This window comes from Suricata suricatta, chromosome 2 (genome assembly GCF_006229205.1).
Source record: "Suricata suricatta isolate VVHF042 chromosome 2, meerkat_22Aug2017_6uvM2_HiC, whole genome shotgun sequence".
Lineage (NCBI taxonomy): Eukaryota > Metazoa > Chordata > Mammalia > Carnivora > Herpestidae > Suricata > Suricata suricatta.
In genome coordinates, this window is record NC_043701.1 from 91232751 (window position 1) to 91255774 (window position 23024).

The window sequence follows — 23024 nt, forward strand, 5'->3', positions numbered from 1 at the left end:
TTCATAAACCAAGAAATCATGACTTGAGACAAAACCAAGAGTTCAGTTGCTTAACCAGCTGAGACACCCAGGTGCCCCTTGGCTTTCTTAATGTAAGAGGGAGAGCAGACCCACCACCCTCCCTTTAGAGCATAAATCCTTTAATTGCAACAACACATTTTAAAATATTGGGACAGAAATTTCATCAAGAGGTAAGAGGATTAAGATGGTGATGAAGATGGCACATTTTAAACCTGTGTTATTATGTTGTTTGTCCTATTTAAAATTCAAAACTCAACACATCAAGTCAGAATCAGACACATGTCTGGTAGACAAGCAAAAAATGACCTAATTCTCATTGCAAAGGAACCAGAAATGTACAGTATAATGCAGAAGCATTAGGAAACCATAAATGCATACATTCCTATTATATGTAGCTTGCTATTTAATAGTTTATATCTTTTCACAAACACAGGTCTTCACCCAAGGATCAAAATGGGGGTTTTTGTTTGTTTGTTTTCTATCTTTATAGTAAGAAGAGAGCACGAAGTTGGCTCCAAATTGCAAACTGAATGTAAGAAGCGCATACCAGTAGATGGTATAGATTTAGTTTCACGGTCCCTATTTTAATACACTTTGCATTGCTCTAATTTCAGCTTGTAATTATGTAAAAAACAACAACAAGAACAACTAAAAACAAAAAAAAACCCACATTTTTGTTGAATAGTTTTAATGGAGAATGTTTTTGTGGTAAACAAAAGTAAAACATGTCCTGTTAATTAATAAATAATTTCTTCTGGTCCTGAATGATCTTTGTAAATGCATATCTGTTCATATAGCAGATCTGTGGGATACTTAAAAATTTTATTATGATTTAGACCTTTTAGGCCATAAATACACACTCAGAATTATTTTTAAAAAGATAATAACAGTAAATTATGCAAATAATTAAGTTATTTAATTTTAGCTGAAAAAGTGACAAATTATTGGTGGTATTTTTTGAATGCTATTTCCTTACATATTTTCCAAATACAGTGTTTCAAAGTAATAATATGATTAGAAACATATAAACAATGACAGAAGCATAATAATCATCATGCATAGTATCTTTGTAAAACATGTTTGTCTATCCATTAATATTCAGATTCTAAAAGTTAACTGTAGATATGTTTGCTCCCAACTCATTTCCTAATAGCATTAGTATATAAATGCCATTATGCATTCACTAAGAGGAAGGTGAAGGTTAATTAAAGTAGATTTCCTTAGCAGTTGTCAAAGGTGAGTAATGAGATAGATGGAAAACTAATAAACCTACCATTTTCTATACACAAATCTACTTGCCAAACATTACTCATATCTCCCTGATTCTCAAGGGGAGAAGGTACCTCTGTATTTCCATTATGATCATAATCTGTAATGCTGACAGAATTCTCAGAGACAATAAAGACATGTTCTAATTTCACAAACTTCTCTTCTTCCAAAATAATGACTGGAGCAGAAAATATGGAATTCTTATCTGGTTAGATATTTCATTCTTGGAAAACAGTCCTCACACAGTTGCTGGTTTTAGAAATATTACCCTTAATCTCAAGGACATGAAATATCTAATAGTCAATAGGCCACCAATATTTCAAAGTATTCAGAGACCCTGTCATTGGCTTAGAATGTCAAATCCTAAAATAATTATCTTGAATTCACATTTCTCCTAGTTTCACTTCCCACCTTGCTTGATGTTTTCAAGCCCTCTAGTATGCACATAAGGCTTTCCACTTGATTCAGTTAAATATTGCAATTTTAGAGTTCTTTGTACAGCTGCTTCTAAAGTTTGGATAATTAGTCTTCCATAAAATGAAAATAGAGAAAGATATCTCCTTCCAATGTTACTTAAGGACAATCTACATTAAACTCAGAGTATATATACAACACAGTTTATTTCAAAGGACTGAAATAATGCCACATATATTATAAAACTCTCAATTTTCTAGGAACTAATTATTTAGTTTTCTCTTTCAGCCTACTTGCCATGTCAATTTTTTTTCTATTTCATGAGTCAAAATATCAGACTAATGGAGACCAAAATTGAATCCTATTTTTGACTTTGCATGATATTAGTAATAGAGCAGTTTTACTGAGGGAACATTTTATGGAAAATCATGACTCCCAACAAAGTTTCTCAATATTTTCTGGAAATCTACAGAACTGTCTTCCCTGAAGATTACCAATACCATCTCAGATTCACTGGATTCCTTTTATTTCTAGTCATTTAGACTTCCCACAACACTTCTCTTGCCTGAAAACTCTTCTCCAAGCCTCCAAGACAGAACACTTCTGGGTTATATACTCTCAATGTAAGAGGTCTCAACTTTTCAAAGACAACACCACCACTTTGTAGCTACTATTTTGTAATACAAGGTTCACTAACTTTAATTCAAATTAAGATAGCCTATCTGTAAACATGTTTATGTTTTTGATGTATAGTTATTTGACATGGACTTGATATGAATCTGACCTACATCAACCTCTTAAATATATATATACACACATACATACATACACACACACACACACAGATTACATTAAGGTAAGTTTCTATTTCTTTGTTCTTCATCTCCCTGCTACAACATCTTCAACTGTTATTACTTTATTCACGTATCCAAAAAAATGTGTATTACCATATGTACATGCATATGTATTACAGAATATGTATATACAATTTAGATTTTTCATTAAAACATTTCTAGCCCTATTTAAGGTTACCAACCCCTTACTCTGAAATCTTAACCTTAATATTTGCATTCTGGTATATTATTGTGGAGGACTGTCTGATAAGCTCCTAATCATCACCATCTCCAAGTATCTATGACCATGTGTCATCATCTACCCTGAGGGTGGAGAGACCCTAGTAATTTACTTCCAGTGGGATGTCACTTAGTGATTATGTTATAGAAACGGACTTCTTTCTTGGTCCCGTCTCATACATGTAACACTGTGAGATACTCTATGAACAGGCCCCCAACCACAAGCTTCTGAAGATCTGAGGCCTCAGTGCAAAATAGCCCAGAAGACACAAGTCCTTCCAACAGGCAGATAAGTGAGGTAGGAAGCAAATCATTACCAGTGGAGCCTTGAGAGACGTGAGTCTTGAGAAAGGCCCAGAACAGATGAAGCCACAGAGATTGTGAAGTTATATATATTATGTTAAGCAACTAAGTTTGAGAGTAATTTGTTACGCAGTAACAGGTGACTAATACTTTATTCAAAAGACTTAGTGCATTAGTTCTCCATGGCCATTTTCATTCATAATGTTGCTTCATTTATTCCAAAAAATTAAGTGGAGATCTGCAGCACAAGTTTGTACCTATTACACCATTTTATTCATGTATATCTAAGTATAATAGCTTACTGCCACTCTAATGAGGCTAAGTAAGCTCTCCAAACTCCCTAAAAAGAGTTTTGTTTTTTAATCTCACACAATTTTGAAGACACATTATATTTTATGACCTTCATATTTCCCCCAAAGAATGACTCAGTTTAAACATTCAAAGCCAAAATAATATTGAAAGTGAAAAATATTTAGTCTCATAAACATTCCCACATCAAAAAAGCCTGATTATTCCGAACAGCGTTATGGGTGTTACGAGTTTCTGTAAACAGATTTGGTGCAGCATGTTTGGTGTGCATGCCACAGGATTCAATGCCATGGAAAGTACTGTGTGTTCAGTAAATAATTCCCAGTTAAACTACAAGTAATTGCTCATTGTGGGGAGTGGAATTTTAAGTCTAACCTCCTCCAAGATAATCATTAAAATTCAGTGTTCTGTTTTTGATAGCATTCAGCTAAGAGGGAAATATTAGTAACAACTGTATCTTACAAATTAAGGTCTTTTGGCACAAAAGTACCCTACAGCAGTCAGACCTGTTCATACAGTTCTTAATGTTTCATTATGAACTTACCTACAGTAAATGACAAAGAGATCCATCAACAAGAATGATTTCTGAATGTCCTTTACAGTACAGAGACAACTTTCAAAACCCAGGCAATAGAAAAGGACAACAGTATGTAACACATCAGGTAGAGATTTGGTTTACACTCTGTGACAGAAAATCACTGTACACAGCCTTATTTAAATTAATGTTGTGGCTAAAGCATTTCATTTTGCCATTCCATATCCTATTTTGGAGGCTTATAGAAGAATTCTCTACTCCTTTACAAATAATTATTTTTTAAAATCCCACAAAATTACAAACCTGCATTGGTAACTTTTTTCCTTTTTTATATATACTTTTCAGAACTGTACTTGAGGGAAAAGTGACATTTAAGAGCAGTGAGAAAGAACTGAGCTCATCACTTTACCTCTTGACCTCTCCAAGACGTGAATTTTCTATTTCTGTCAATTGGTACAGTCCCTCCCAATGGCCTCATTTTGTGAAAAATATGCAAAAAGCCAAACATTGTTTCCAAAGACGTATTTCTGACTGCATCAAACTCAGTGGAATGACAGCTCAGACAAAAAAGGAGATAAAGGAAAATGGATAGACTAAAATGGTACACAGTCCCTGTCATGCTAGCTTGTTAATATTTAACACTTCGCTGATGGATGCTAATTCGTTCCCTGTTACAGATTGAATGTGTGTGACCCCCACCAAAAGTCATGTTGAAATCCTAACGCCCACAGCATGATAGCATTACAGAGTGAACCCTGTGGTTGGTGATTATGTAATGAAAGTGGAATCCCCATGGAAAGGATTACTGCTCTCATTAAGAGAGACCCAAGAGAGGCCTCCTCCTCTCCCTGACACGTGAGGATGCAGTGAGAAAATGGTGGTCTGCAACAGGGAAGAGGGTCTTCACCAGAACTTGACCATGCAGATGCTGTGATCTTAAAATTTCAGCCTCCAGAAATATGAGAATTAAACTGCTGTTCTTTAGAAGCTACCCAATCAATGGTATCATATTAGCAGAATAGACTAAGACATTCTCCTCATTGACTTTTACTTTATTGAGGTGCCAAAAATATCCAAAAAATAGTTCTCTCTCTTAATTATAATGATATATATGAACTATAATCAATAATGTCTCAACAAAATAAAGGAAATAATAGTACGGGTAAAGTTTATAGTCATACGAGGAGGGGAAGAATATCCAGGCTCAGGTTCACTATTTCCCTATCACAGTGAACAGTGATTGATGGGGTCATGTGACACAGCCTCACTGTCATGTGCCCATTTCCTCTATGTCCATCCTCTCACCTAGTGGAGGACTCAAGAATTGCTGATTCTGAATTTTACAAATGAATAATCAGAGGCCTACACAAATTTTTATCACTTGTTCAAGGTCAGAGAGCTAGTTGTTTCAATTAGATGGGATGATGCTAATTCAGACCAAGAAACAATCAGTTTTAAAAGTTTTGAACTCTTTAACCATAAATGTGTTTGCTTCTATCTCTAAATCCTTGAGCATGTAAAATGGGTAGATTAAATTTAAAAATGGTGCAAGGACTTTATAAATTTTACAGAATTTAAAAATTCTATTATAAAAATTCATGTGTAAAATTTTATTTATTTAAAAAAAATTGTGTATGGGGCGCCTGGGTGGCTCAGTCGGTTGAGCATCCCACTTCGGCTCAGGTCATGATCTCACAGTCTGTGGGTTCGAGCCCCGTGTTGGGCTGTGTGCTGACAGCTCAGAGCCTGGAGCCTGCTTCAGATTCTGTGTCTCCCTCTCTCTCTACCCCTCCTTTGCTCACTCTCTGTCTCTCAAAATAAAAAAATAAAAAATAAAGACATAAAAAAATGTGTAAATTGTGACATTAAGACACCACATGGAAGCCTGGATGCAGGTGAAAGGCCCTTGACAGTGACTATAACGTGTTGAAGGTACTCTGATTCCAACCTAGGTCAAGATGGGGCCTATGACCTAGGCTGATGGGGCCAACACTGCAAAGTGGCTCAACCAATACCTTCTCCAACCATATCCCAGCTTTCATTCACATGCTAGAGAGACTACAGAGGGGAAAAACTACATTTCCTCAGATTCTGTTTTATCAAAATTCTGTGGATTCTATGATGCACATATAAGAGATTTAGAAAGTGGCAGTAAGCAGGTTGGCATGGCTCCAAAAACAGGGAAAGACTACATTTTCTGCAGGAGCTATGGCAGAGTTTCTACCTGGGCGTCCTTAGCACCATATGCACCCAGGGGCAGTGATGGGAGGCACTTTTACTAGCACAGTCCCAGAGGACTTGAGTATTTCTGCCACCTGTACTGTTCTTGGCGAGGTGGTATCCAATCTTGGTTTCATGACTCTTCAGAAATTCTATAAGATACAAAATGGACTAAAATAAAACGTTCTTTTACACAACCACTGAGACATTTTGTTTACAACTAAGAATCGTCACCAATAAAATCGCCCTATGAACCAGATACTTTGTGAGTATTTAGAACATTTGTTCATAATGAACAAGAAAAGATGATCTCAGAGTTAGTGGAGAAACTTTTTCAAATGGTCATTCTTCATTTTACTCAAGTTCACCTATATAGATTCAAGTGGTGACAGTCCTATATAGATTCAAGAGGGTCCACAGTTGATTCCAATATGTCAGTGTATTTGAGAACCACTGGTCTAAGTGTGTCATCCAAACCTGGTTCACATTAGACTTTCATCAGGGCTTGAGCCTGTGGAATATACAAAGCCCCATGTATATGCTTGATCTATTGAAATAGATTCCCTAAGGTGTTGGCTAGGAATCTGTATTTATTAAATTCATCAGATGACTATAATTCTGTCAGCTAAGGACTGTTACAGGAACCAGTATTGAGAAGCCACTGTCACAGAAAATCAGTCATCAGCTGGGCCTAATGTAACTGCATTAAAACAACTTAAACTTATTTCTTTCTCCTAGAATGCTGGTAGTATATTCAAACAAGGGAAAAGTGTGCAAATCTTAGATCAGGACTTGGGAAAAGTATCTACTAAGATGTTTCATGCTATCTTTGTGAAGAAGGTGGATAAATCTCAATGCAAAAATCAGTTGGGTAGGTTATTCAAAAGTGCTATGTCTACAACAACAACAAAAAAGATACTTATCATTGAAATAATATCATTTTAACCTAGAAGCCCCATCTGTGAATTGGTCAGTATGGTTTAAGTTGTATTACAGTAACAACAAAGTTTATTTTTCATGCTACACATCTATTGTCGATTTGCTGGGGGCTCTAATTCGCAACATTTTCACTACAGATTCAAAATGAAAAAATGTTCACAATTTGGGAGATTTCTAGTGGTACTTGGTAGATAACAGATATATCAAGTTTTATATTCAACAGATGGATAACTTTTTTCTATTCTCAACACTTGTGACACCAAATGTGTTGTTTTATTTTTCTCACACTAAACAATTCTGACACGAACTACCCAGAATTAGCACAGACCACACAGGTTAATGGTTCATTCCCACAAGACTGCCTTCTAGTTTAGATGCCAATCTAAGTCAAGGTCATGTGTGCCCCTTACCAACAGGCTATATATAGATCAGGGGTTCCCAAACCCCTTCCCCCTTGTGTTTGATAATTTGCTAGAATTGGCTCACAGAACTCAGGAAAACAGTTTACATATTATCATTTCTTAATTGTAAGAAATATTTTTAGGGGCACCTGGGTGGCTCAGTTGGTTATGCGTCCAGCTTCGGCTCAGGTCATGATGTCACAGTTTGGTTCATGGGTTTGAGCCCTGCATCAGGCTCTGTACTGACAGCTAGCTCAGAGCCTGGAGCCTGCTTCAGATTCTGCCTGTCTCTCTCTGTGCCCCTCCCCCGTTCACACTCAGTCTCTCTCTCAAAAATAAACATTTAAAAAAAAGCCTTTAAATAAAAGAGTCTCTTATGGTTTGCCTCTCTGATTTTTATCTTATTTTTCCTTCCTTTCCCCTATGTTCATCTATTTTATTTCTTAAATTCCACATATGAAATGAAATCATAAGGTATTTATTTTAAAGGAGTGATTTCTTTGAAGATAGCAGAATATTTTAAAGTCAACTTTGGAAAAAGTTAATTTGTTCTTTACGACATTGATATAGCTAAGGAACTAACATATTCAGTAAGTTACCAAATGGTATCTCTATGATCAGAAGAAAAAATGCATACATATGAAGTATATCTAGAGTTAAGCAAAGCATTTGTTAACATTTCTTACATTAATAAAAAAATATATGGAGAAATTGAGTTGAGCTGAAACATTATATAATTAGATGGCATTGGTCAGTAATTGAATTATAAAGGAATTATCAGTAATTGATCATGGATAACACTGTAGAATATTTATAGATACTCAAAAAGGAATCAATCCTTATCCTTTTCCAAATCAATTTCTTCCCTAAAGATGTACACAGACTGTAAATGTCTAATTATGAAGAAACTATGGCTAATTGATCACAGGATGTATTTTAGATCCAAAAAGATAAATGACTGAAATATAACTAATAAGTTTAAGTTCACCAAACACATTAAGTCCTACATATGTAGAATTGTACACTAAGACAAATAGACGCTTAATAGCATGTTTAAAAGGGGGGGGAAGCTTGCATCATTCTATTTAACTACAATTATCATATATGTCAACACTGTGAAGAAGCAGCCAAGCAGCCTAGACCATCAACATTACCAGAAATACTACACGCATAATAATGCAGGTCTTCTTTAAGGGAGAAAGACCATATGCACAGCACAGATACTGAAGCCAATGCATTCACTCTTCCAAGGAGGAGTTACCAATAAACGGAAAGCCTGTATAAACAAACGCCTGATGCTATGTCTTACGAAAACTGGTTAAAAATCTTTCTGTATTTCACTGATCTAGGTTTCACAGATCAGAGACTGAAAAGGACACATGGTAACTATGTATGAAAACACCCTAATGGTTATCGCAGAGATGGATTTGTTTAGGGAACAAAGTTCAACATATGAACAGCAGAAAGAGCTCTCTGTCTCCCAGCACCATGGAAAGTATAAACAACGTTTCTCATTAAACAGTGACAGAAGTTCTACCTTATGAATCTTGAGATCCTCAGTATTGATAGGATACTTGTCAAGTAGGTACTCAAAATTAAAGATACTGATTTAACTAAGTGGAAAAGCTAGTACTGAAGTAAAAGTTAAAAGAAAAAAGGTTAAAAAAAAAAAAAGCCCTGTCCAGAGGTAGTGCTTTCTTTATGCATAGCCTATTTATGAGGACTATTTGCCAAAGTTTCATTTACAGAATATTAGCCTCATGAGTTGTCTGTGCTTAACCAGGTACAGTAGAAAGTGAAAAACAGCATCGCATTTGTTGCCAATTTGGAGATATGAAATGTTCATTAGTATATTAAGGATGTATGAGAAGCCCTTCATAGGTGACATGTGTTTAACTCTATTCACTGATGCTTCCCCAATTTTTTTAACCATAGTCCCTTTTAATGGGTTATTTGATGAACATCCCAGGATCCTTTGGTAAATGCTCTTTAAGGTTGAATTATGCATTGGACATGTGTTGGGCTAGGAACAGCTGGCTGGTACCTGCGTCTTTGAGGACAAAAGTAAACCCCATATTTTAAGTGTTCTCCCATATCTGAAACACCTTCACTATTATATTCTTAAGAAAAGAAAAGCAACATCTAATTAAGCTATCTTTGCTTCCTAAAACGATGAGAGATGTATCTTGAAGGCCTTGCCAGGTCATCTTTTTCCCCCTCCTGACAGCTAAGTAGACAGCTCACTTAACAGGTCCACATTTCCTCAAGATAAAAATGCTCAGATACCAAGTAGTAGTCTGGAGAGGGTACTTTTTCCGAACAAGGCCACTTTTCCAACCAGGAAGCCTTCCCAGGTACGGAGTCACAGACATATGCAACTCCATTGCACTAATGTGTAGAGCATGCCAGGTGTGAAGAAATGAACAATTTTATTGTGAATATGAACTCTACAAGGTACTCAAAATTTACCCGGTTTAGTAAACAACAACACAAGATACCCAGTCACATTTGAATTTCAGGCAGGATAACAAAGAATTTTAGTGTTATGGATGTTTCGTGTAATGTTCTGACATACTTACACTAAAAATTATTGCTTCCCTGAAATTCAAATTTCACTAGGCATGCTATATTTCATTTGGACCATACTTTCCACTGGAATGTCAACTACAGTGCCTACAGACTCTTTGTGCTTAGCATAAATCATAGGAAAAAGAGAGTCCCAGGGACTGTGTGTGCTCTACAACTTGGTAGCTTTTGAGATTTTTCTCAAAGAACGCTATTTTGTATCTGGATAGGATAGCATGACTCCACTCATGGCACGAAAGAACTTACTATTCCTACCATAATAAACTGGAGTACAACCAAGACAATCTAGTGAAGAGGAAATATTCTTGAACAAAGATAAAGACCCAAGTTCTTATTCTTACTCTGCCAGTTATGTGCTGTCCTTGGGCAAGTGTGTGTGTACTTTTCAGCCTTGGCGGTTCTGACTTGAAGAGCCCCTACAGCACTAACATACTGCACTTCCACGATCCTAAGTAAATTCAGCTTTCCCTCATTCTCGATGACTAACCGGAGGTCATGCTTACAGATTTTGGAAGCAGAGAAAACCACCTCAAAGGAAACCAAGGAACTGGCTAAAAGATGGTCCTTATATTTAATTAAAATCCATTTGTTTCAAAAGAAACATTGTTACCTTTAGGCTAAAAAGTTAACTTAAATATATCTCAAACAATAACTGTTATTCATCAACCATATAATTTTAAATGCTTGTCATTCCTTAGACAGTCAATACCAAGTCACTTTTATTCGACATCATTAAAAACCCCATGGACTATTTCACTTTCTTGATTCCTATTGGGATCTCTAAAAAAACTACAAAGAATTCTGCCATTTCCATGAAAGCAATCTATTCACAAAGGGAAAATCCACTTTCCTTAATAGGTTCTCCAAATAGTTTGAGGCCAATAGCATTTCTCTGCACTAAGAATCTATAATGCTAATTCATTTTGCCTTCAGCTTAACTAACTTTCCGTTTTTAATTGAGTGACAATAAAAATTTTTAAATACCATGCCCTCTTATAAGATGAATGCCAGGCCCTGCTTTCAAGTAATTAAAAACTCAATCACCGACATTTTTATGACAACATAAAAGATACAAGCTATTTTCAAACCATAAAAATGGCTGAGCTGTGAACTCAGTTAAATACAAAAGTCTGTTCCAATTTGAATTTCAAATTTAGAATTCCAAATTTAGGGTATACTTAAGATAATTTATTGTTTATCTGAAATTTAAACTTAGTCAGATATTCTGTATTTTTTATTTGCTAAATCTGGCCACTCCATGAGGGCTACCTTGTAGAAGATATTCACCAATTTCATTTTTTTTTCTTAATCAAAACAGCTTTTTTTTTAATTTTCCTTAGAATCAAGAGAGTTTCTACCTACTACAGAACATGAATAGATGAATAATATTCCAGCCAAAATTCTTACCATTAATGTGTCTCTGCTTTTAAACAAATCTGGTTCCCACCCTTAAATCTGTAGTGTACAGAATATAAATCCGAGACCAAATTTTACTTACCTGTGGATAGTGGATAAGAAGACCACATAATAAAATATTTCTTTTTTTCACTTCTTTTGCATATTCCCTAATCTGCATTAGGTTTTCCATTTTCTGATCAAAAGGTACTGATTTATAATCAAGAAAATATACCTGCAAAATAATACAAAAGGTCACATTAGAATGCAATTCCTTTCACTTTGCTTTGAAAAATGTAATATTAAAAAAGCTCAACATACAAATATTATCATTTGTAACAGTTTGTGTTAATTTCTAGACAGGCATCTCAAGCTATAAATGCTCAGTAAGATTCGTGATGCCTCCTTTATAAATACAAAGACAATAAACAGTGAGAACACGTTGGAAAATATAAAATGATAATATTCTATTTCCACTTCTGTCAGAGTCCAAATGTACAAAAAATAGATGATTTCATCTATTCATTCAATTTAATTTATAAGTAGCAAGTAGACTCGGTAGAAATATTATAAATTAAGCAATTACTATATTAATAAAATTCACGGAAGTGCCCTATTACATTCATAGCTCTTTAGAAGAACTCCTTTCAAAGTGATCATTCAAATTCTAATAAATCATCTTTGTCTTAGAGTAAATCCAGAACTTCATATATTATTTTTTGCAGTGTTAAATACTATTCTTCATGAAATTATTCCAACGACTTTTTTAAACATTATTTTTCATTTAAATTTTAAGGAGCTCAGGGTGAGCCTTCCTTTCTTCAAATTATTGACGTTTTAAGGTAATGTGTGTTTTCCGTGGGACATAAAATATCTAAATTACAATAATATCAAAACAAAATGCAAATGCAAACACAGAATAAACACTTCAAAATATTTATATTTTTTCAGAGTATCAAGAATTATAATAACTCTCAAGATTCATAATTTGTTCACTTACATGTATTTATTATCTAGAAGGATTTTAAAATCTACTCCACTTTGAAACTCTTAATACTAATCCCTTCCATTCCTTCGTTCATTGATATAGAAATACACGACAGAAAATACACAACAAAATCTCATTATGTTCTTTTTATAACACAAGGGACTGAGTTTTCACCAGATGGCATTTTGTTTTTCCAGGGAAAACTAATTAAAAATAGCCATTTAAAAAGAGAATTATGTTGGGACATGTATGTATGGATATTAATTCAGTAGATATTCAGTAACGATCTCTTGGAACTCTTCTATTAACTGAAAACAAACATACATCGTTGCTTTCTCCTAAAATCTAAAATGACAATAAAGACATTTTTCCTTAAAAATACTCTATCCATTAAGAAACCAAAAGATTAGACAAAGAAGAAAAAGGAAAAAAAACAAAAACAAAAAAACCAAACAAACTGAAGATAAAAAGCACAAAGAAAAGGGTCTTCGGCTTTACTACACGCGGAATAGCTGAAGAAAGGACAATGTGACCCTGTGATCTTGAGCCCACCCTCCCCTAGCAGTGATTCCACGAAAACTTATAAAGATGAAATTTCAGATTTACCTTTTTAACCAGGCAACACTGCTTACAGCAAATAGAATTTGAGACTGGTGAACTAGAGCCAGGCTGGAGTAATTGTGAATGAGCTATAAAAGCGAGACTTCCCTTCAGTGTAATTTAACTTGGAACCAGGTGTCGCTCTAGCTGAAACCTTGGAAGCTAATGTCTATCAGTTGTTATAAAAGATACTAGTTTCTATTTGTAGCGTGAGGTTTTAGAAGGATGGCTCACACACTACTTTCTCTGACCTCCTTCCCTCACCCTGTAGAAGCCAAGGTAGGAAAGAAAAAGGGGCGGGGGGAAAGGCAGTCCTTATAACTTTTGTGTCATTATGAGCTCAAGAGCTAAAGCTGGAGACATGACCATCTCCATCTTTTTTCCTGTCATGTAGTCTTTTATAGTGTTGCACAAACTAGTGCCACAGGCTTCTTCTAGTCTTGTGAATTTATAATATCTGTCTGAGGGGCGCCTGGGTGGCTCAGTTGGTTAAGCCTCTAGCTTCAGCTAGGGTCATGATCTCACGTTCGTGGGTTCAAGCCCTGTGTTGGGCTCTATGCTGACAGCTCAGAGCCTGAAGCCTGCTTCCGATTTTGTGTCTCCCTCTCTCTCTGCCCCTCCCCACTCATGCTCTGTCTCTGTCTCAAAAATAAATAAAACATTTAAAAAATTTATAATCTCTATCTGAAGCTACAAGTGCTGGTTGTGGGATTGCCAAAAAAAAAAATTTTTTTTTAAAGGAGGGTAATTCCCAAAACTCAAAACGTATTTATGAAATTACAGTCATGTTATGAATATAAAGCTAGGAGACTGGCCAAGGCTAAGATTCTCTCCTAGGCCCATACTGACAGATCATTACATAGCCCCATACCATCTGGACTAAGGAACAATGCTGCTGTTTAGGGTTACAAGCCTTGCAGTGCTATTTAACTCATTTAACTGTGTCATTATTCATACTATTTAGGTACCATGAAATATCAGCAACTACCCTACCCAACAAACTTTATGTGAATAGAATGTCCTGGAGGTTTGCAGTGCACAACTCAGACAACCTTACTGCTAGCCTGGATAGTTAACAAGGCAGAGAGGTATTTCTCATTTAATACAAGTATTCCCAACAATTGTCCAGTTCTGAAAAATCTCACATTAAAATAAGGGGGGAGTACACAAAGGGTTTTTGGAAAAAATAGCACAAAGAGCAGAAAAGACAAGAACATTCTACTTCATAATTACAGCCTCCATAGAGATTTAAAAATGCACAGAAATTAAAGAGTGGAAATGCTGGGAATGCACTAACTGGAGAAGGAATGATAGATACAACTGGGAATGGAGCTCCGCACTGCAAAGCTGCCACTGAACTTGGCCCAGGAGGAAGTGCACCTGGCCAGGGGGAACCTCCCTGTGAAGTCAGAGCCAGGAGCAGGTGCTCACTTTTCAATTTGCCTAAAAGAGTGTCCTAAAAGACAGCCTAAATGTAATAACTTTGGGAGCTTAAAAGCAGTAGAACTAAACTCTCGACAAGAATGAATTATATTGGAATGGAAGGTTCAATAGGTAAAGTGTGCTGAATCTGTTTTTTGTTTTACACCGAGGACAGATACATTGAGTTAACTTGTAGTTAATTACATATACTTTAAAAAGTAATGGTTTTTAATTAAAGCTATATACAACTACATTTTATAGTTCTTAAAACTAGAAGAAGCAGAAAAAGATTATGTCTATCAATTCAGCAAATTATAGGAGTAAATTAAAGTAGCAAATACAACAACTGGCCAACAGTAGTAACAAAATAAGCTTGTATAAAGAGTCTCAAATATAAAAGAAATACACATAAATTGAAAACATTTAACTCTTTCATTGTATCAGATTGGATTTTTAAGGAAAAATCTAACAATATGCTAGTTATAAGATAAATATGTAAGGCAAACTATACTGAAAAGCACATGTTTAAAAGACGAAGAAAACATGCCATGCAAATACTACCATGTAGCAATATGATTCATTTTACCTTAAGACAAAAACTATTAATTCAGATAAAGAGGAATAGTACATACTAAAAAAACAATATTATAATAATCATAACTTTATTACAAAGGACATAGATTTGAATACACAAAAAAAAACACTTGACAGAATTATGAGAACGCAGTTTCTCATACGTTTTATTGCACTTCTCTTAGAAACTGATGTATCAATCAAGCAAATTAAAAAGTAAAACAAAGTTGTAATAGCTTCTGCTTCCAGGGCAGCAGCTCAACAGAGAGGACTTTCCTCTCCTTGCAAGATTATAATTCTATTACTATTTTTCTGGCTGCTCTTTTCTAAAAAAAAAAACAAAACAAAAAAAAAAAAAACTATGTGAGTTGATGCCACTTCCAAATTATATGGACCCAACTCCCTTATCTACCAATCACATAGACTTTTTTTTTTTACATAACAAAGTACTATAGCAAAAAAACATGGTGAATTTAAAAAAAAAGCATAGTAGTTTAAGTTCTCACCAAATCATGAAATATCAAACAAGAACTAGAAGACTTTCACTCCAGCTACAGATGTATTAGACACAAGACACCCTAGTTCCTTGGAAAGAAAAAAGATAATGGAAGGTAAAGAAATCAGTAGGCCAATGTTATTCACCAAAGATTCCATGAATTAAGAAAACTGTGCATAGAAGTGAATTCTAGGCAAGCTATTTATACATCGACAAATTTCCTAGGTTGTCACATCAAATCATCAAACTGTGTTGTTACTCATTAAGTAACCAGTACTTAAAATTATAGGTAAATTCAAAAATGTGGTAAAACCTAAGAGCATAATAAAGGTCCTTTTTGTGAATGTGCTTAATATTGTGCTAGGGGACATAATCAACTTTTAAAGAAACAGATATGGATATGGACCTTATGAAATGTCTATCAGGTTGACAAAATTCATGCATGAAGTAGTAGGATGCAGCTCAAAATTCTCCTTCACCAGATGCGAAGGCCTGATGACATCATAAAAAAAAAAAAACCCCAGAAGAAAATCTCTAGCAGATGGATTTCCTAATACCAATGCCGTGAAACTGAAGCATATACTTTACATTGTGCTACTAATTTTGAACTTCTAAAATCCACAGTCATTATGAGTTCCAGGAAAAAATTCAGTTGGTACAATAATGCAATCAATTTTAATTTTAAAGACAGACCTGGTTTATACAAATACAGCAGGGGGTTACAAAATGATCGTGAGAGCTCAACAGAAATGTAAATGTTTTTGCCTTAATAAAACAAACTTACAGAGTGGACAGTCTTGTATCCACTGAAATGTAGCAAAACATTTCATTTAGGTTGAGTTCTGCAGATTTGCTTATAAGCTACCTTAGGTAGATATTCTTTGATCTGGTTTTGAACTGTTGACTCATTTGCTACATATAAATTACAGTAACGGTATTTGCCTTTTAGGATGCCATTTCTAATCATTCTTCTTCATGCATATGTAAAAATAGATAAGAATATCTTCCTACTCTGCCCCCCTCAAGAACATCTCATTTCATTGTCTTTTGACATAGCATATTTACTCCTATAAACTAGGAAACTGCTTAAACATTTAACATATGGGTAGCCTCACGGCTTTGTGGGTGGGCAAAGTTTCTGGCAGAGTTTGGAAAATGCTCCTCTGTGCTTCATGTCTTCTACATTTAATTCTACACATGCTTTGCATTTGGCTAGTAACCATTCAATATATTCCTGGCCTCAGATGAAGTGCAATTAATTTTTTTATATTTTAATATGTAATTTTTCATTTGTCTCTGAGGATAGGTACATGAATTAAAGGACAGTAATTAATATCAAGTACAATATTCTTTACAACATCAGGAATGTTCCATAACCCGCCATTTAACACTTCTGGCTCATTCCAGAGCCCATGTTAAAAGGAAGGTCAGAGAAGGGAGTCAGGAATTGTGGTAGGAAGGGAAATAGAGTCTGTTTATTTGACTAAGCAGTCAATTTTTGAAGCTGAAGTCTATCTCCAAATATGCACTGCTTACTCCCCACCTAAGTGGAAGGAAGGATAGTCAAAATCTAAGTTCTGGTGATTATTAATTAAGTTAGAAAGAACTAGTAGGTGGACCAGAGGTTCTCTGAAACCACACAACAGATACTGTGCAATTATCTACCTATATGTACAGAAAAGTAAATTGTGCTCATTAGACCCACCATCGAGACAAAATTACATTTCAAAATAAATATGGGGAGGGAGGTCTAATAACAGAGGAAACGTCATACTACTAAGCAGATCAGAGTAAGGGTTTATCTTAAGGATTAAAAAAGAGAGAGAAAGTTTCATCTCACCTCAACTATTTATGAACTACATGGATTCTATTAATGAAAAGTAATAAACTCTACTTTATTTAACTATACTTTAAAAAGGAAAAGGAACAAGCTTTTAATGTTGAACCAGTTCATTTTGGAACAAGTTTAAATCAATGCCACCAAGAAATTCAATGCATAATTATGATGAATAGAAGCTAATTAAAAGTTACAAGCTATCATAAAAATTCAGAGCAAATGTTTAACAACTCATCTATAAATCTCAAAATACCAGCAAAACTATTAGGTTGAGAAATGCTGCCATTTAACTAAAGTAGCAAGCAGCATTTTGCATTAAAATATTAACCATACAAAAGGTTTAAAGATTTCTATTGATTCAAAGAATTAAAAAATAAAGGAGTTTTATAATATCAGGTCAAATGTTATACTTGTAAACCCATTTTGTTTCAGCTCCTTACGTAAATGATCCAAGAACTAATAAAACCAGAACTTCGCTTCTTAAATGCTTTAGGTTTTGAAGGAGAGTATGAGGAGGGGAGGGGCAGAGGGAGAGGGTGACAGAGAATCCCACACAGGCTCTGCTCTGCCAGTGCAGAGCCTGGTGCGGGGCTTGAACCCAAAAATCCATACGGCACACTTGAAAATTAAAAATCCATATAGCACACTGTGAGACCATGCCTTGAGCCAAAATAAAGAGTTGGACACTTAACCAATGCCCAGGAACTCCACATTTTTAAATAATCAGTAGGAAAACCTAACGTGACTTGAAAACATATTGAATTTTTTTTCCCAGATTTCACAAGGTATTCTCCTAGAACAACAGATCTCTGTCCCTGTTGCATTATGGCACAATTACGTGAAGCATTACATACATATACAAGAGTAGAGCAAACATTTCATCAGTATACAGAGTGCTAGTGGGCTGTACATATGTCTAGAATGAAAAAAGCTTGTTTAATATAAAATACATTTTATTTGTTCATCAAAACCCCATTAGTTGGGGGGTTCATTAATTTATGTGTTTGAGTTATAAAAAGAATTTTCTTTACTGACTAAAGGTTATGTTACTATTAAAATCCTACTCTGAAGAAATTACATCTGGAATACACATAACGATAATGTCTGGCCTGAAACAGCCTAAGCTTTTTCTTATTTGCATACAAGATATATTTCTGAAAATGTTGATGAATATGAATTATGAAAATAAATTCTGAAAGTGAGAGGAGTCCAGCTTCTGTTTCTGCCTGGGTAAGAATAATATGGGCCAAATTTACCTTACCAGGTGAAACAGACAAAAGAAGTATACAAACCAAAATAGACCCACAACAAGCGACACTTCTTAGAAATGAGAAAAAATGAAATGAGCCCTAGTTATGCACCAACTTCCTCCTCCTTAAAACAGCTTCCAGGCCCTGGCACACTGTAAGGAGAGGTGAAGATCCAGGTTTCGGAGCATGGGGAGACAAATGTGAGTAGAGTTCACAGGGCAAAGTACCGAAGAGAAGAGAGGCCCAAGGACGGCGGTGACTATCAGACCAACTCTCTCACGTATATAGCAGAGTACTGAGCCCTGCGCGCATCTGAGAATTAGCAAAATTTTAAAAACACACACACACAAAATGCTAAGGCTGGAGAAAGACCCACTAGAGAAGATTAAAACATTGCCTGATGTACCTCCAAGGTCAGGACTAATGACTAATAACTTCATAATTTATAGGGCATTTGTAAAGCACTAAAGAAGGGTCTCACCTCAGTTATGAACAATCATTAGAATCATTAAATGTCCTAGTTTTGACCTAAAAATCACAAAAGCACTTAAAAGGATCAAACTATTTCTAACTATATCCCAGATTCTCAAAAAAAGTTGAGAAATATTCATAGCAATTTAAAAAAAAATCCAGTAACAAGAGCAAGATAAAATTCATAAAATCTAACAGCTAATCAAAATGTATCAAATGTCCATAAAAGCAGAAAAATATGACCCAGTAGGTGAAAAATCAATCTAAACCAATTCAGAAGTGACACATTAGAATAAAAAAAGACATTAATACAATTTTGCAGTTATGTTCCATTTGTTCACAAAGCTCTAGAAAAAAATGCATGGGTTAAGTAAAAAAAAAGTAAAAGAGACCTAAATCTTAATTATGAAGATGAAAATATCTTCATCTGAAATTTAAAATATACTAAAAAGTATTAACAGAAGATTAGACATTGCAAAAGATTGGTGAATTTAAAAATATAGCAATGGCAACTACTTAACATGAAACAGAAAAAAGACTCAAAGGAAAAAGAAACAGAGCAGTAGTGAGATACAGACCAACTTCAAACAAACTGCTATATAGATAATTGGTAGTTCCCAGTGAAGTATTGAGAAGAACAGAAAAATTATGGCTGACAAATTTCCAAGTTAGATGAAAATTAAAAATCCATATAGCACACTTGAAATACACACGAAATTTCCAACCATAAAAAGAAGCAGGAAAATAACCATAAGACAGAGATATATACATCACTTGAAACTGACACAAACTAATATGAAAGTGCCAAGTAGCAGACTAGGACATTAAAACAATTACCGTAACTGGTTCTCATATATTCAAAAGGTAAGTAAAGAAATAGGAGATATAAAAAGGACACGCGTCAATCTTGTAGAAATGAGAACTGCAAATGCCTAAGATGAAAGACACACTGTGTTTTTTCTTAAATTGTGGCCTGTGCAAGTCTCCATACACAGAATGATACAATGAGGTACCCTTTCAGCATATGTGTGCTGAGCTCAACTGAGTGGGCGGTGAGAACTAAGAAACATCTGTGTGGCACATGCTTTCATCATGGTGTAAAAACAGACTGAGCGACACAGATTAATGAGTGAAATACCACCTCTGTTCACTGATTGTCATCTTAACGTGTATTCACTTTCAGGCTTCGGAATTCATTTAACTTAAGAAGGTAATTGTGGTTTTTTTTTTTTTTTAAGAAAAATCATTCTTCAATTGCTATTATTATAATTATCTAGTAGGTCAAACAGTGTATTATACAATCCAGATAAAATGCAGAAAAAGACTAGGAAAAGAAACCTCCAACTATAATCCATGATCTTTGCTTTCCAGCTTTTGTTTTCATCAAATAATCTAATATTTCTTATTAAATATCTAAGTAAATGCTATAAATGTTAACCAAAGGATAAAATTAATGTTCATAAATACACTTTAAAATTTGCTTAACATAGTATTCACTTGGAATTTATTTTGAAACAAAAAAGTAAGCCTCCTCCAAAAATGTCAGAAAATTACTCCTAAATTCAATGTATAAGAGAAAAATAGATTTCCCCGTAGGAATGAGAAACACTTCAAAGGCTAATGCTACTGTTCAGGGTAAATATGTAAGGATATGATTCACAGAATCTAAAAAGATAAATATGTAAATTAGACAATTGTAGTTGCTAAAGGGAAACAAAATTTCTTTCTGTAAAAGGGATAATGGAACAAATTTAACTGTACTAAGAAGGGTAACATAAATCAAAATAGTGAAATTAATAAAGTTTAAATTTATAATAGTAAATAATACCCTCAGGTAGTAGTATTATTCTCCTTAGTCAAACATAGCTATTATTTGAGGTCCAATGTCTATTTATTTCCTCATGCATAGCCATCTTCATTTCTGCAAGTCACTACAAAGCATCCATTTGTGGTAGGCAACACTGAAAGGGATAGAATAATAGACATCATGACTAGGAATCCCAACGCCAGTTTTAAGTCAGTAAGTTCTGAATGCCTACATATGCATTGTTGGGAAATGGGAAAAGACTCTGAGCATGGAGGGATTGAGGAAGGATCCCAAGAAAAAATATGATCCCTCACATTCAAAGAACAGTAAGAATACGGCAAGAAAAATGGTGTCCCAGGTTGAAAAACTCTAGAGACTAGACACATATATGCCAAGCAATATGATGCCCAGGCTACAAAAGTTCAGTATTACCAGAGGGGGAACTGAATGGTTAGGAAATGACAGTCAGGACAATAAAATTAAGCAAGAGCCAGGGGCGCCTGGGTGGCTCAGTCGGTTAAGCATCCGACTTCGGCTCAGGTCAGATCTCACGGTTCGTGGGTTCGAGCCCCCCGTCGGGCTCTGTGCTGACAGCTAGCTCAGAGCCTGGAGCCTCTTTCGGATTCTGTGTCTCCCTCTCTTTCTGACCCTCCCCTGCTCGCACTGTCTCTCTCTGTCTCTCAAAAATAAATAAAAAGCTTTAAAAAAAAAATTAAGCAAGAGCCAGACCGACCAAGGCTTTATATCTGACTAATCTTTGTCCAGTAAGGGATGAAGAGCCTCTAGAAGGTTTTAATGAAGGAAGTAGTTCCTTATTAGCAATTAGCAAAATCTGTCATAGAAGCAATGGTGAGATCAAACTGAAACAAGAGACGGTTGGGAGAGGGAACTCTTAGAGAGAGGATGATAAATTCCATTTTTTTAACCCTGATGTGCTTGAACATTTTTGTCAAAACTGAGAAGAATGATGAAGACTGGAGATAAAAATCAGCAATTGGCATGAGCAATGCTTTAAATAGTGAGACTTGAGGACCCAGAGAGTATGCCTATTAAAGAAAACCTCTAATAGGTATTTTAGGTAAAGATACCAAGTAATGGTGGCAGAAGAGTCATTCAGGATTAAAAATCTGAACCCAAATTCAGGAGACTACAGCTTATGTGTCCAATCCAGCCTGATGGCTATTTCTGTAAGTGATATTTGAGTGGAACACACCCTTCCCTTTACATCTGGTCTATGGCTACTTAATGAACTAAAACAGCAGAGCCCAACAGTTGTAACAAAGACCTTATTGGCCAATGAAACCTAAAATATTTATAATCTTTACAAAAAAAATTTAATAACCCCCCAATATAAAAAATTTATCTTGATCCAGGCATAGAAAATGACCTGAATTATCTCTTATGATTTAAGAGCATCCTATGTAGTCATTTTTAAGATCCAATTCTCCTTCAACAACTTAGATCTCTATTAGATCTCTATTACTCCAAGGGGGGCAAGTATTGACAGCCCTAAAAAAAAAGAACATTGTTGGGTAAAGTAAAAGGACCACAAGGCTTATTCTACAGCTGAGCATAATGGCATCTACAATCACCAACTCTCAGGACTCCTCTGAGGATTAAATAGGATCATTCATATTAAAAGAAAAGAATGGTGATTCATTATTTCAAGCCTTAAGTGACTGTTATTACTACCATTAACATAATTATACTAAGAATAAGCATTAGCAGGCCACATTTGTGGGAGGAGAAAGGGGCCTGAGGATTATAAATGTAGGCTGAGCTCCATTTCTTAGAAATAGGAAAAGCAAAAAACACAAGATCACAGTTATCACTGGTCAAGCAAAAACTAGAAGTCAGTCATTACCCTCAACACATTACATTAAAAAACTGAAATCTTCCTATGGGGGAAAAAAAAACAGCATGTAATTTCTGTCCTTGATGGAATGTATTAAATAAGCAAACACCCCAACAAGGAAAACAAGTACTACAATGTAAAAATATTAAGAAAAGAAAACCCTCTCACATGCATAAATGAAAGATTGCACACAAAGAACTCACATCTTTTCAAGCTTCAATAGTAAATATTCTGCTACTATATATTAAATACTGCATGGT

The 23024-nt window shown here is 35.0% G+C and overlaps 1 protein-coding gene across 1 annotated transcript in view; it reads right to left on the reverse strand.

Moving 5' to 3' along the window:
- Window positions 1-758: 758 nt before the first annotated feature.
- CRPPA (CDP-L-ribitol pyrophosphorylase A) overlaps window positions 759-23024 on the reverse strand; it is a 189599-nt gene continuing 167333 nt past the window's right edge. Inside the window, exons 10-11 of the mRNA XM_029919056.1 lie at window positions 11569-11700; window positions 759-833 (exon numbers count right to left, since the gene is read on the reverse strand). Of these exons, the coding sequence (XP_029774916.1) occupies window positions 759-833; window positions 11569-11700 (207 nt within the window). The remainder of the gene's footprint in view (window positions 834-11568; window positions 11701-23024) is intronic.